We start from the raw sequence: 16,155 nt of genomic DNA, 5'->3' as shown, positions 1-16,155 counted from the left end.
CCAGAAGGGTCTGCCATTCAAATGATATCATTGCGCCCAGCTGCCCTAAACTGCTCTGTGAACTCCACCTCCACTCATAACCACTTACAGGGCTCACCCAACCAGAGCACCCCAAATACTGCACTCAATGACCTGGAACCTCCAATCGCACAACCATTGACTATGCCCTTCAACAAGAAAGGGCAGGCAAGATACTTTCTCCCTCACTGCCCTGGTAATAAAGACCTCCTACATCCTGCTTCCTGACCTTCCCCTATCCTCACTCAACCCCTCTTTTCACTACCATCACTCACCTTTCCTTAACCACCCCTGGGATACCTCCCCCCTTTTCTTTTTAACCCCTCATTTGCCTCTCCACTTGAGCACATAGTCTTGCATTCCACAATGTTCCATTCATCTCTGGGCCTTATTTTACATATTACTGACCCATGCACTCTGTGTTACACATTACTTGTATATATATTTTTAGCATAGTTTGGTCAGCGTGGAAAAGATGATGACTGAAAATATTATATATTTTTTTGTAGTCAGGAAAATACCAAATATTGCTTGTTAAAGTAGATTGAAAATGAAGATTCGGTATGGTATTTGCAACATCTAGAAATATAAAATGGAACTTAAATACCTAACTTAAAAAGTAAAAATCTGCATGCACACGTACACACACTTGTATACAGTATATGCAGTGTATATAGCGAAAGTACAGGTTCAATTCACTTACTTCTTTGCAGAACTTCAATAATTTTCACTTTGTACACTATAAATGCATCTTCTTGGTTCATTTCTAACACCTTCACACGGTAGCCTGCGTTGCAAAGATAAAATATATCATCCAATAAATGCTGGTCTTTAACATATTCAGCCCATGCACATTTCTCCATGTTTTACTTAATTTAAAAATGCTACAGGTACAAAAAATGGATGTGGATCTATCATAAATCCAGTGTTCTCCTATCAGGAAGAACTAATATGCCTCATGGCACTGAAATTCAACCAGCAATAACTCTCCATGTTGGACTATAGAACATCACCTATTCCCACCCCTCTCTACCATCTTCTGGATACTGACCCCTGCACTCTTCATTACATACTTCTGACCCATGCAATCTATGGTATACTTTACTGACTTCTGCACCCCATGGTTCATACTAATGAACCCTAGTTTTTAACATGCTAGTTAGATTTTGTTACATCTTACTTATTTAATTTTGTATTTGTTTTCTAATTTTCTCCCCTGTGTATGATTTTTGGGAAAAAAAGGGAATTGGGGGTCAAGCCTGAACCAAAGGGGTGGATTTTAAGGTCCCATATAGGCTGCTGAGATGTAAATCCAGACATGTTCAAACTTTCAGTACAGTTTGCTGGGGTCAACACCCAACAAGTAACAACATGGCATTATAGAGTTAGAAATCAACCCAAAAGGAAGTACATTGTTCTCTGTAAGGCTATGTACACAGGTCAGATGATTCTAGCCCGATACAAATGGTAATGAGGTCTATTTATAAAGACGTGAATCTGACATATTCTGGTGTAGAGTCTATCACCGTTAAAACTCTGGAACATTCCCCACTGAGGACTCCAATATATTTGTTTAGAAAAATGTGCCAAAATGCTAAGGATCGAGCCACCTTGACCTGCTGGTATTTTGCTATCTGGTACAACCATATTTATCCAGCTAATCTGCAGACTATTCCTCTTGTTTCTGGCAGTTGGAGAGTTATGCAAACAGCACGTTGTTTTAGTTGTCTCACCATACATCACACGTGGGGTGTAACAAGCAAATTCTTGACGTGTATTCTTTTCTTCTATGGCCAAGGTCCTCTTCAAAGTGGGACAAGGACCTGGGAGATAGTTGGGATATTAGATTTGCAATAATCAAACAGTCCACTCTCCACCCTCCTTTATTCAGTGTATATTTACATAGCTTTTCAGTATACAATAACCAAAAGTAACTTTATGATTGAGTTATTTTCAGCAGTGGCATATATGAAATCAGTTTCTTTCTGCACCATTTGAATTTAGCCCTATGCTGGACAAGGTAACCCTTTTTATGAATAATACAAATAATCATATTTTCAAATAAAAATGGAGAAGAAGAAGTAGCCATTAAAAAAGTATATTTCTTACTGCAAATTATTGGAAGCTTTGTTTCATAGGGCCAAAATTTTAAGTAGTGCAGGTCACGGCTTTGTAGAGGCATTTGAATTTCTCCACACAATACCATTTTTTATGGAAATGGCTTTGTGCACAAGAACATAATTATGCTGGGACAGAAAATGGTCTTCTCCAAACTTACCACTAGGTCATAAGCACACAAAGGCCTTTTTTAACTTTTCTTTACTTTTATGAAATAAAGTGCACAGGAAATATTGCAGATAAATAAAGATTTTTGGAAACAGGTCCAGTTCTTTGATTAACACTGGGGATTATACAAATTAGACACTTTTTACAAAAAGACACTTTTCCTACTGGATCATATAAGCTACAAACGTATTCTTCTTACCTTCTGCACACTGACACACATCTCCTGAGCACAGGGTAGAAATGAAGCTGGTCTTGGAGGGGGCATTGTAGAACACTCGGCACTGGTTACCTGCCAAAGACAATATCATCATCGGGGTATTCTAAAGAGCTTACTGGGGCTTATTAATTATGTGTAGCACAAACAGAATATGAAAAAACAGAAGCACAAGAACATTAGTAGCAACTGTACATAAGTATCAATTGTAAATCTGTCCAGGTCTCAGAAAATATTGCAGCCTAGTACCCTAGTTATCTAGGATAGAGAAGTTTTGGATAGAGTGGGGAAGAGTTCAATTATTTTTCAGGTTTATAGTACTAATTTTGCCCCCCCCCCCCCCCCACCTATTTCTTGTTTTCTTGCAATTGTCATTGGGACAAGAAACAATAGGAAATGACCCCAGAGAAGTCGTAGAGAGGTATTAAAACGTGTCAGAGCCCATTTATATTAAGGCATTGTGCAAAATCTCAGTAAAACCTGGAATACCTAAATGCACAGTAATGAACCTTGCGTGGTGTGATGCACTGCAGTGAAACACATTTTGAATGGCACCCTATGTGGCTATTGTGCACAGTACAAAGAAGCACACTATGAGGGGGTGCTGAGAATTTCCTGGTTTTGCCCCCTTCCAGATGAAATAAAAAAAATGAGCATGGGGGCATATGACAGCCTAATATCATAGTATCTTAGCCTCTGCCATCACTTCTTCCCACTAAAAGAAAAAACAGTTTTAAGAATTGCAAAGACCTGATATTTGCACAGTTACATACTAAGATATTAGGCTGTCATATGCCTCCACACTTATTTTTCTATTTATCTGGAAGGGGCAAAGCCAGGAACGTCTCAGCACCACCTCAGACACATTATGTTTTGTTGTGTGTTAGGGGTAAAAAAAACAGGAGCAATTTCCCATGTTTTGAGGTCTTTTAAAATAACTAACAGAACATGAAATTAGGCAAACCTTTGACTCCGCAAATGTTCCTCAAAACCCTCCCAATTACAACCATCAATTTAGCCTTGAAAAACCAAAGCAAATATTAATCAAAGCAATCTGTCCCTTCATGCCCTCCATCAGTGCTGCCAACACTGGATGTAGGAACAAGACCAAGAGACATCATCCAGCCTGGAAGTTCATGAGTGATCAAGGGCTGCAATGTAAATTTGCTTTCTCTTTATGTGGACCTCTAAGGGAGTGGAAGGAAAAGACAAGCTGCAAATGGGTTTTTGTTGATGAGATTTGTCTACATCATTACCATTCAAGTCTATGGGGTGCAAAAACTTAAAGCAGGTCAACCGCTAGCCACAAGGGCAACTGCAAGTCAAATGTATCTGTTAATGAATTTTGAATGATCTCAGAAGGGTCTCAAAATGATGTTAAAATGTCAGACTGATACAACCTGCTGAGTGAAACAACAGCAAAAGACTGATGAGGCCATCCCCTGGCTTTTTCTGCTCCTATCAGTGTGCTCTCTTTAATACTGCTGTATAGGGCAATGTTAGCGGCAGAGATAATTTGGTAAGAAAAAAAGAGAACATAGGGTGTGATAGATAAATTAGTGGAACATAAATATATGATGCTGGGGGGGACTTGGTTCTTAGGTAAACCTATTACTTTGCTTTGCATGGGAAAACAACAGGTTCACTTTGAGATGAACACCAAGTTTTCCAATCTTTGCAAGTATTTCTGCATACGAGTTCATAAACCCCCTTAAACCATTTTATTGTGTTCATGTGACATAGGAGAAGGGATTTCTTCAAGATTAGATTGTTGACTACACTTCTCACGCTGCCTGTGGTGTATGGGTACCTGTAAAAAAAATCACATATTGTTACCTGGCTCATAAAAGTCATACAAGATGGCAGAGGCTGGCTGCAGAGGCGACACCTTCACTGTCTGGTACGCCTGGACTGCCACACATTCCCTTTCACTGGTGACCTTTAAAAAGGGGATAGGGGAAAATGTCCGAATTATTCCAGGTAATGAAAAAGAAAACCTACCTGGTTTCAAGATTAAGAAATGACAATTTCACTGTCTATAGCTTCAAAGTCGACCAAACTTAAAAAGTTATAATTTGCTATTTTGTAGGGATCATCTAGAACTGGCCATTGTGCCTTCATAATATTTTGGAAAATGTACCATTTATTGGAAATCCCTTCTAAAAATAACAGTCTACCTTGGGGTGTATTGTTGTGTCTTGGATCTCTTATGCATAATGGCCCTGTGCTTGAACGCAGACTTGGCTGCCGTCCCAACCACCCTTCCAATTGCTTCCAATCAATGGAACCATTTTGTATAGGCATTTGCATGAATTTGCGGTTGCAGTAGTTTGCCACTTAAATTCTGGTAGCAACATGTTGCTTCTGGCCATGCAGTTGCCTTTCCCTCCCTGGAGGAATAACTGCGAATACAAGGGTATTGCAAGCAAACATGTTAACCTGTGGTGAGTTTTGCTGCACCCAAGTGCATAGGAGCCGTTTGCTATGCACCTGGGATCAGCTCACTACACAGTATGAAAGGGTCCATAGCCGCATAGCTGTATGTCTGCAGTGTGAGATCTCAGGCACTGACTGCTAATTTTAGGAGATATAGAGTGATATTTTGTGAGGTTACTTTGGTGCTGCTCACTGTTCTCCTAGCTGGAGATTCTGCCAAGAGGAAGCAAAGCCTTAACCAAGATGGCCATCTCCATTTACAAACACAATATAGAAGCAATGAGTGGTAAGTCACTAGATTGCTGCGGATGACCAACATGCAGTATTGTGACCAGTGGGAGTAATCTGTTTAGTGATCTGTTTCTGGTATATTGCCACCAGAGTAAAAATTGCATACAAACCTTATCGAAATACATGAGAAGTCTTCCCCCCTGAATCTCATAGTGACTAATGTATCTCTCCAATCCGTCCTTCAGCTGTGGGAACAGAACAAAGCATGTGTGATAGAAGTACAGGATTACTTGGGGTTAAATTCACAGTCAAGAACATGCAGAGATAATGACACAGGCAGTCTATAATGGGGTGAGAACCAGGCCTAGTTCATGGGGATGGCGGTGGTCATATCTTATGTCTATTTCTATAAATAAGTCATTTCTAGTGGTGATCTAGTGGTTCCCATCAGTGTCAATTCAAAATCAGTGCATTAAAATCAATTTGCATTATTAAAACCTCACATTGGAACTTGGAATTTCAATTTCAGTTCTCGTTCAGTTCTAAATTTCGGATATCTGTGCATATGCCTGCCATTGGTATAGTGTAGGGTCAGCCAAACCATGCGGCAGCCACTGCCATATACTATGCCTTGTCATTGACAGATATACTGTACGGGTAAACCTAAAAGGAAGAAATTATGATTAAGACTTCGGATTTTGCATCCATTTGGGCCAGAATCATTCTTACTTGGAATTCTTTTTCAGTGCAAAATTGTGAATGGCTCCTATTTTTTTTTCACATTTCTGCATCTAATAAATTCTTTAAACAAAATAATTTAAAAATTCAAACCTTCAGGATGTCTGATGGTGCAAAGAATGCCAAATATGCCACTTAATTGTGCATGGGGTACATGTTTAAAGGTACATTTTGGGATAGTATTAAATGTCCTATAAAAAATAATGTCTAAACACATGAATCATATGTATTCCTGAATGTTGATGTGATTTTCCTCTAGATCTAATCCAATGTGAAATGTGGCCTTTGCAGGAGCTTCATGTAATAAGGACCAGTGACTACCGTCCTATCCTTCATTGGTCTTGTCTCTGTCCCTGTAGATTTCTGCAGATACCCTGCCGTGGGTGGACCTTTTGGGTCCCTTAAAGAGCTCAGGTTTATTGATGATGTCAATGCTACAAAGTAAAACCTGGGCTTACAAAGGTTTGCATTTGGTGCACACATGGGGAATTAATTTCCTTTGTGGGTATTGAGTAAATATGTTAAAATTAAAGTTTTAGGGTCTGAATTCAGTTTTAAAGAAACATAAATAAATGGTAGCGGTTTTTGCATTAGGTAAGTCAAAATACAACAACCTTTGCTACATTGCTACTTCAGGAATTTGCTGCAAAGGTTCCTTGGACAATTGGTAGACTTAATGATGTTAATGGTAATCGGTTATAAGGGAAACATGAAGGCTACAATCGTTCTCTCTAGGAAAGTGAGCTGCCTGGCTGTCATTCTAGTACTATCAGGGAGAGATCCAGAACTCCACTCCAAAACAGTGCAATTGGAAGGTCTGAGTCCACATTCTAGTGGCCATGCTGGCCTAGGCCTATTCAGAAATCTGACCCTGGGCACTATTGCTTCTATGCTTTCTTGCTGACTAGGAAAACATATGGAAAATTGAGGTGGATTTACTAAAAGAATATACACTGTTTACTATGCTAAGTAAAGTATCCCTTGCATGAGTATAAGTCACCTTGGTAAATGAGCAAGCCTATTTGCTTTAGTAAATGATCCCTAATGTCTTCTTTTACTCCGATCATATGCTTGTTCCAGGTAAGTGACCTGAGAGTCATTTTAGTTTTCAAATGGACTGTATACTGAAGCCAATGTCTTCATCCGGCACATTGAATACCTGCTGTATGGTTCCTCCATGGCCGGTATATACCTGTACATAAAATGCATTTCCTTTGCCTTTAGTGAATATGTTAAAATAATTGTTGCAAATGTAGCATTGAACTGAACTCCTAGGCATACATTTGTTTCAAAAATTACCAAAAAAATTTAATTTCATACAGAATTAGACTTAGCGTTATGTACCCTGTTTAGGTCCTGTGTGCTGGGTTCAAAGCCACTCAGCATGGTAATGTCGACAATAGCCATTCCAGTGTCTCGAGCTGAATCTTTTCGCCTGGGAAAAAAGACGAGAAAAGTGAGAAGAGAACCAAGAATGTATACTTTGATAAACTGAAGCTGTGTTTAAAACATTGAAAGCCAAATTCCAGCAAACCCCATCTTTAAATTGTTGACAGAGTTAGGAAAAGATAGAACAATTTGCGTGATAGAACAGTGATGCATCAGATTGGACTGTAGCACATCTACCCCAATCAGGAGTGTTTAAGCAGATTGCTGGGCATTTAGCAAACACTTGGTTAACAGGTTATTCTGTCTGCGTATGTTTGGCTCTAACTACTATTTTGCCTGGACTGCATTGGTGTGGGTGCATATTCTTAGCTTGTTACCTCTACTATAATTGGTGTGTGCTCTGTCTACCGATCTGAAATCTAGATCTAGTAAAGATTGGATTATCTGTGCCAAATATGCCTATCCATCTGCTGATTTTACCACTCTCTGATCATTTATCGGAAAAGTTAAACCACAAGTCCTCATGCAAACATGCCCCTGATAAGGTAATCTTTCATTGAATAAGAAAATGGATGAAGCAATAAATCTTACCTGATGATTTTTAGTAAATTCTAAAATACCCAAAAGATTTACCATCATTTATATGTGAATGTGTTTTTTTTACATTTTTTGCAGTATCAATTTATCTCTATTTGTAAAACGCGTATTGTTTACAGAACTCAGTAGCTCAAAGTGAAATTTACACAGAAACATACACACAGCCATAAACCCTCCCTCCTTCTGTAGACTACCGCTGGAGGTCTACAAAAGTGGAGACAAAGTGAAGGTATTTCCTGCTGTAGAATATATAGATAGATAGATAGATTTAATGTTGTAAAACATTAAAAATATTTTCCTTCAGTGCTTTATCATGTAATTGTGTTCTTGTCCTTACCATAAGCATATTCTATAGTCCACTCTCGCTTGCTTCTCTTTGGGCTGAGAGACCTCTCTCCTTGCTCTGCGGCGAAGGTCATGCCATTGAATGTTATGAAGGGGCTCATCAGCCATCTCACCACCCTCATCATAATCATAATCATAGTCCTCCACATTCTCTGCAATCACAAGTTCAGACAGAGAGAGGTAAGAGGTAGAAGAGATTTAGGGTCACCTTCATGTAATTGCTGCATCTCCCTATGGGTGGGAAGAAGCTGTAGGTAGGTGGTGGCCCCTGTATTGTGACCCAACTCTTCAGTAACCACCCAAAAACAGCCATGTGGTTGCTGAAAGTGCGCCCGGCTAAAGAAAGCTGGGGAGAACACTGGATATAATAATTTATACAGAACTGCATTGTATCTTTTATATTTGCATACAGCTTTAGGCTAATTGCACTAAACTGTAGTCATTTATTGCATGCTCAACTGTGCTCCCAACTATTCCTATTCAACCATATAGTAGCGGTTTGGGACCATTTTCTGAACGTGTTTGCACATGGTTGTGTTTGTATTGCAGTTGTAGTGGTTTGTGGCACAGTTCCTGGGCTTGACCTTCTAGTCACCTTGGATTGACCAGCCACTTGCATTGACTTGAATAGGAGTGTGTTCCAAGCACAGTGTGCTTCAGTTGAATGAATTGTGGTAGCAAATACTGGAAAATGGCCTATAAACCTTTGCAGTTCAAACCAATTCACCACAATTTTTCATTCCGCTGCATGACAAAGACTTTCAAGTAAAACATTGCGGTTGACTCTAAAGACTGCCTCTATGTATTAATACTGTGCACCAGGCCACTATATCTCATACTTGTGAATATGCCCAAATCCCAACTCCACCCATATTGAAATACACAGTCTTTTTTATTAATGGCAAAAAAATAAGAATATCTCTGTGTTGACCCAATGCAATTCTCCTATGGAAGCTAATATTAATAGAACATATGGATAATCTGGTATTTGCTTACCAACAACTTCATCCCCGAAAATGGTGACTTCAAGTCCAAGCTGTGAACAGTCCGAGTCGTCCACCTTCATTATGTTATACCTTTTGAGGACCTGAAAGTGATGATCAAGGCCGTAGTAGATTATAAATTTAGATGTGTGAAAAAAGGTCTAGGGTTTTGGTTCAGAATATGGTCCACTAATGTTGACCTTGGAATAGGTTTTGTCTTTCGCAAAGAGGGCCAGATTTGGTGGGGTGAAAATGTGTGGGGGGCGACCATTCAGCGCGTACTCAGGGTTACTGTGGGCGTGGTCTGTGCGGGTCCCGCATAGCACATGCCCACCAGGGTGACATGAGGGATTCCCTGTGCATGGAGTCTGGTGTCAGTGCGGGCTTTGTGCAGAGCACGTTCTTGCAATCAGAGAGGGCGTGGTCCATGCGGGTTCCACACAGCATACACCCACTATAATGACGTAGGGGATTCCGTGTGCACACATGGGGACTGCTGTGCTGCCGATTATGCCCGTTGAGTAGCGGGCTGATAATTCCAAGGTGGTTGATCAACTCTAATGAAATAAAAAAATTGCTGCGGGCTGGTGGAAATCTGAACACAGGCCACAATTGGCTCCCGGGCTGAACTTTGGACATGCCTGTTCTAAGCAGTTGTCCCAAGGATTACCTACAGCTTCCATTGTCTACTTCATCCACATTGGCTCCGATAGAGAACCTGTTTGACCTTCATACTGTGCCTGGTTTATTAAAGGTCTTCATTATTGGGAAATTATATCAGTCCTGAGCCAGATCTATTCCAGGTTCTCCCATGATAATCTATCTTTCCCAGCCTTGGAGAACTTTAACAATATCTGCAATTTACCATCTGACTTCACCTGCTGCTTTAAAATATTTTGAAAACCTGGTATTTTTTAATCTCTGTGTTGGAAACAATTGTCATTTATTTTATAAGCATAAAAAAATACAAATTCCTTCTCTGTTTTCTCCTTCCTCTTTTCAGGACTTTCTCCAGCATCAGCTGCACTTCGCTGCTCTAGAACAGCTGCTTTATAGAGACAATGGTGGCACAATATATGACCCTAGCAATATATGTGGGCACAGCTGCTTGTATGTCAGTATGAGGGTGACAATGTAGGATCATGGGTGGGGGACAGTTGTCACCCTAGGACAGGAAATGTCTGAGCAAAGACAAGGATTACTATGTAGTATTATATGTAAAGTTGCAGAATTTAAAATATTAAAAATTTGTTCTATAGATAGGAGAGGGTAAAGGATACAATGGGGTGCCTCTGGCTGCATTCTCCCTCATAAGAAATTATAGTGGCCATCCACAGCTGACCATTCAGTGGTCCACCATAAAGAATTACTAGGAAATGATGAGAGAACAAGCTCTGTCCCCTCATCTCAGGAAAAAATCTAAACTGAATCACGTTTTTTATAGATTTTTTTGCCTTCCTCTGGATCAATTACTTATATATGATTCTATTTGCAATATGCTAATTTCTAGTATGTTAAATTCCTTTGTGGGTTTTTTTAACCTGGCTTTCGGTAGCTTTAGATTTAGATGTGGATTCCAGATACCAAACTAAATACAAAGTCAGGAATAATACAATTTTACTATACTCACTGTTAAAATTCCAGTTCCCTGTCCAAATACCTTCACTGTAAATTTTTTTCCCATAGATCTCTGTAAAATATAAACATTTATTTAGGGTTCAACATTTTTTTTTCATCCAAAATACATCCCAATAAATCTAAATTGGATGTCCTTTGATGTCAATTTGATATCATTCTGCCAACCCCTGAGGATGCAGATCTAAAACCACATTTTTTTTGGAGCATAAATTTGTTCAGAAAGTGTTTTTTGGCAGTAAAAACATATTCAATTAAAATAAAATTTATATTTATACAAAATATTATTTTCTACAAAGATCCACTATCATGTTTAAATTGTTACAATTTGTTTTCCTTGCTGAATGATGCATTGATCATTAGGAAAAAAGCAAAGGGTCTTGGTTTCTGACGCGTTTCACCATTTAGCCACTCATGCCAACAAAAATCTTTCCAAAAGAATATATGACCATTTAGAGTGGAACTAAAGTTTTGCTTTGAAAATTAGTGACCAGGCAGGCCTTTATTTCAGAGACAGGCTATGTCCCTTCTGCAATAAATATACTTATCTGCCTGATCCCATCTTCTTGCTCAACTGAACTCTGGTGTGCATGGGCAGGAGTTACATCATCTAATACGAATACAGACAGGAGCTACTCCTTCCAATACAGATACGGACAGGAGTTACGCTTTTCAATATGGATATGGGCATGGGTTACGCCTTCCAATACAGATATGGGCATGAGTCATGCCTTCCAATGCGATTAGGGACGGGAGCTTCTCCTTCCAATACAGGTATCGTCAGGACTTCCTTCTTGCAATACGGAGACGGGCAGGAATTACGTCATCCAATATGGACATGAACAGGCCCTATGCCATCCAATATGGATACGGATAGGAGTTACACCTTCCAATATAGATACAGACCGGAGTAATGCCATCCAATATTGATACAAACAGGAGTTACCTCTTTCAATATGGACCAGAAAGGAGTTATGTGTCGTAATATAGATACAGACAATTTACAATGAAGATGGCCTAGTCCCAATTTTTTATTTTTACACTTTAGTTCCTCATTATTGTAGTCCATACCATAAAGACATGAGAGTGCTGCTGGGTGCCACCATAAAGGAAGTGAAGTCAGCAGCTCCAACAGACTCATAGCTGTCACTTAAGAAAGAATCTACAATATTCCTATTCACTTTTCCTTTGGCTTTATTAGAATACGAGAATATGAGGCACCATTAAATTAGAGTAGAAGGCTATGTTGTACATGGAGGAAGCCCATACAATAAATAAAACCTGAAAGGGGTTCTAGCCCTTAAATCAAAAAGAAAAAGTTGAGGTTGAGCACACGAGCTGTACTTGCCTATCACTGAGCCCAACCAAACCTGTACCCCATGGACCTTACCAGCTCTTCCTGCACAGATTCCTCATTACGCAGGGAGATGTCCATTTCTTGGGATCTCTCCAGGGAACTTATCTTCACCTGTAACTCATTCTGATCTTCTTCAGAGGTTAGGATCCAGTATTCAGAGAGAGCTTCCAGAGCCATAATTGTGTCCTACGGACCAAGCAACAGAAAAAAAAATATGGATTGTCTCAGTCCACAACATTTATGTTTTTATAGGTTGGAATTGTAGTTAATCCCAGGAAGCAGAGATTCCCAGGAACAGTAAGGCTTTTCTGAAGAAGATCCTGGCATGGGGTTGGCTGAGTATGGAAAAGTTTGCTTTAGGAAGAGTAACAGAGAAGGTGTTAGGGTTAGAAGGGGATAGGAGCTTAGTGTTGGAGTTACAGAGAGGATTGGTGTAAGTGTTACAGAAAAAATCAGTGTAAGGAAAGGATAGGTTAGGGCTGGGGCTGTGTAAATAGTTAGGGTTAAACAGAGGGTTAGTTTTATTAATACAAACAGGGTAATTATTAGAGTTTCAGGTAGAGTTAGTGTTAGGCTTATGGGGTGGAAAGTACAGTTATAGAGTCAAATAGTGTTAGGGTTAAAGACAGAGTTAATGTTAGGGTTACACTCACTCCTCTCCCCTTACCTGGGTAGATTTAAATCCCCCGCCATAATTCTGCTGCTCGGAGAGCCAGGTGTACATTAACTCTGCGTTACTTCTGTCGTTACGGAGGAGAGACGTCAGTAATGCGTATGATGTTGTTTCAACTGCAAGAGCTGTACCTTGGGGGCCAAAAAACATCTCACCCAGTCCTACAAATACAAGGATTTTATTATCAAAAGTCATATTTCATTGAAATGCTTTAAATAATATATACATATAGGTATATGTGTGTATTGAAATTTACAGGGCCACCATCAGAAATGACGGCACTGTTTTCTAATACAATTAGCATGAAGAGTTCTGGAGAGCCAATAAGGCTCTGCTGCAATGCACATGTGCAAGGAGGGTGGTGACCTCACCAGCACCATTCTGCTGCCTCAATTTCTAATCAGAAAGTTGGCTGGTATTGATTAACTGCAAATATATAGGTTGTTCACATAACAAAGTGAATTATTTCCTTGCAAAGGATATTTCACTTAGATCAGAAAATGAGATGAAGCTCTGCCGACAACAACCATCCAACCACGTGCAAGGAAAAATCACACTTTTAAGATTTCCCTGTATGTGTTGGGTAGTCTTTGCAAAGTCATCTATTACTACACTTAACAAGGTAAGTGAAATATCCCTTGCAAGGTGTTTATTCACCTGGGTAAGTGAACAGCCTCTGGTAAATCAGCCTCAATGTTCTTGGGTTGCAGTGGAGGTTATAAATCTGGCGGTGCCGTCTGGCATAAACGCGACTGCACAGAAGTGGAGATGAAGAAAAAAAAAGAATGTTGTAGAAAGATTAGAAAATGAATAAAGTAAAACAAAGAGACATAAATAAAAGAATTTTAAGAACAAAGGTTGTGAGACCACAGAGTGAATAAAATGGTTCCCCACTCACTGGACCCTCCTTGGGCTTTGAGCATCAGTTTTTTGTAGGCCTTTTCCTTTAGAACGGAGTCCCCGGAGGTGAGGGTCAGGGCGTAGGCAGTGATAGCCAATGGGTAAGGCTCAGACAAGGAATCCAGCTCACCACGCAGGTAATCTATCGCCCTGCTGATTCTGCTTATCTGTAATGGCAGGAAAGGAAAAATTCAGGAAAGAAAATGAACATGCTGACCTTCTCTGAAATTCAGCATCATGTTCTGGGTCTGTTTGACATCAACCCTGAGAATATGGGAATTCTAAAATAATTCCTGCACTTGGGTGACAACACTTCCCAGCACAGTAAGTCAGCATTGTCACCCTAGTACAGGAAGTTTGTAATGGCAAGGTCAAAAATATCAAATGTGAAAAAGAAAACTACCTATACATATACCAAAATGTATTGGTTTTCCTATTGACTTTCAGCTTCCCCGGCCAATTACATATCTATGAATGTTGCTGATTGCCTGGGCCAGGCCACCAAGTAGTGTCATGAGTCCCCACCTGTGTGATCCATTCCCCAGGCTTGGACTGGCCAGCAGCCAACCGAGGGTGCCGGGTGACATTAGCCAGAGCTTTACATGATCTTGTGAGTGGATGGTGGTTAAGGCTTGATTTGGGTGAAGCTACAAGCTAGGTTGTAGCTTGGGTGGAGCTTAAGGAAGTCTTGGGCTGTAGCCAGGGAGGGGTTTGGGCAAAGCCTAAGGCAGGCTTAGGGTTTGGCTAGGGAGTTGTTTGGGAGGAGTTTGAGGTATTCTTGGGGTGTGAGCACTGAGGGGTTTGTGCAGGGCTTGTGGTAGTTTTGGGGTGTGAGTAGAAAATAAAGACAAAAAAAACTGGGGTTTGTAGGCAAATTGTGAGAATTGTATTGTGTGGTAAGTTATATTAACAATCATATAACATACATTCAATACATATGCATTTCATAATATTAAACAAAATTCAGGAGTCCCATTCCCTATGCAAAGCTGTAAGGGGATCTGTTGGGACTAGTATTCTGGACACAAATCCCTGATTAATTGAAACGCGTTCCGCCTATAATGGCTTCCTCAGGGGACTTGTGGACCGCAGGGTCAAAACACGTCGGGACACAATATTCAAGCACACAATTGTAAAGTTTTTATTAATCAGGGATTTCATGTGTCTAGAACACTAGTCCTAACTGATCCCATTTACATTTTGCCTACAAACCCCAGTTTTTTCTCGTCTTTATTTTTTACTCATACTTACCTCTGGGGTAGGCTCATATATCTATTTATTTATTAGGGACAGGTAATTTCCATTCTCCTTTTTCCCCACACAGTTTTTGGATGTGGCCAGGGAGGGGTCTCTGCAGAGCTTGTGGTAGTTTTGGGGTGTGGCCCAGGAGGGGTTTGTGCAGAGCTTGCGGTAGTTTTGGGGTGTGGCCCAGGAGGGGTTTGTGCAGAGCTTGCGGTAGTTTTGGGGTGTGGCCCAGGAGGGGTTTGTGCAGAGCTTGCAGTAGTTTTGGGGTGTGGCCGGGGGGGGGTTGTGCACAGCTTGCGGTAGTTTTGGGGTGTGGTTTGGTCAGAGCAAGAGCATATCATATGTACCGTTGTGATGTCATCTTCAGCAAGTGAGTCCCTGGCATGATGGAGGGCAATCAGTACGTAGGCCGTTAGAGAAACGTCAGCGTTCTTCCCAGAAACACCGCCCTGCAGAGATAAAAGTCATATTTAGAAACTCAAGGGTCTGTTATCCTAAAGCTAAACCTATAATGTTTATATAACATTTATGAACTCATAATACAAGCAGTCTCAGTACCTGAATTTAATTTAGAGTCAATCTTTTTTAACTCCCTGCATAGTGGAACTCAGAGTAGGAGCAGGGAACACAAGAAGCCGATGGGAGCAGTAACAGAGAGATGATCTTATCCGTCTGCTGCTTCTCCATACATTGTCCAGTCACCACCTGGACAAGGCAGAAGTATTTGGTATTTTATCTCCTATTTCCTCCTCACATTTTTCTCTTCTCCTCGACATGACACTTTCTGGAAACTCATGTTCCAAAGTCATGGTAAGACAGAAGCTAGTGATATCGTGATAAGGTGAATAAACACTGACAACCTTCCTGAACACTTATTAATTGTCTGATTTTTGGCAAATTTTTGGCACAAAAATTTGGGGCCCACTTTATTAAAGTTCCCAGAAGAAAGTTCCCAAACCATTTGGGAGAGAAGAGGCCCCATCCTCCAACATAGGACCTGGTACAGGTAGGGACGGTGTGTATGGTGGGGGCACACTCACACGTTCCCCCTCTTTCATTTTCCTAAGTAAGAGAACAGCTCTCTGGGGCTCCCTTTATTAAAGATCCC

General features: G+C 40.3%; 1 protein-coding gene across 1 annotated transcript in view; it reads right to left on the bottom strand.

The window, feature by feature from the left end:
* Window positions 1–663: 663 nt before the first annotated feature.
* The window catches only part of LOC140343835 (complement C4-B-like), a 47,976-nt gene continuing 32,484 nt past the window's right edge, over window positions 664–16,155 (bottom strand). Inside the window, exons 26-38 of the mRNA XM_072430726.1 lie at window positions 15,395–15,496; window positions 13,801–13,969; window positions 12,897–13,063; window positions 12,263–12,415; window positions 10,868–10,927; window positions 9,251–9,341; window positions 8,247–8,406; window positions 7,268–7,358; window positions 5,356–5,430; window positions 4,355–4,457; window positions 2,504–2,593; window positions 1,752–1,841; window positions 664–805 (exon numbers count right to left, since the gene is read on the bottom strand). Of these exons, the coding sequence (XP_072286827.1) occupies window positions 714–805; window positions 1,752–1,841; window positions 2,504–2,593; window positions 4,355–4,457; window positions 5,356–5,430; window positions 7,268–7,358; window positions 8,247–8,406; window positions 9,251–9,341; window positions 10,868–10,927; window positions 12,263–12,415; window positions 12,897–13,063; window positions 13,801–13,969; window positions 15,395–15,496 (1,443 nt within the window). The 3' untranslated portion in view covers window positions 664–713. The remainder of the gene's footprint in view (window positions 806–1,751; window positions 1,842–2,503; window positions 2,594–4,354; window positions 4,458–5,355; window positions 5,431–7,267; window positions 7,359–8,246; window positions 8,407–9,250; window positions 9,342–10,867; window positions 10,928–12,262; window positions 12,416–12,896; window positions 13,064–13,800; window positions 13,970–15,394; window positions 15,497–16,155) is intronic.

This window comes from Pyxicephalus adspersus, chromosome Z (genome assembly GCF_032062135.1).
Source record: "Pyxicephalus adspersus chromosome Z, UCB_Pads_2.0, whole genome shotgun sequence".
Taxonomy (NCBI): domain Eukaryota; kingdom Metazoa; phylum Chordata; class Amphibia; order Anura; family Pyxicephalidae; genus Pyxicephalus; species Pyxicephalus adspersus.
The sequence above is the reverse complement of the archived record's forward strand: the minus strand, read 5'-3'. Positions and strand labels throughout refer to the sequence as shown.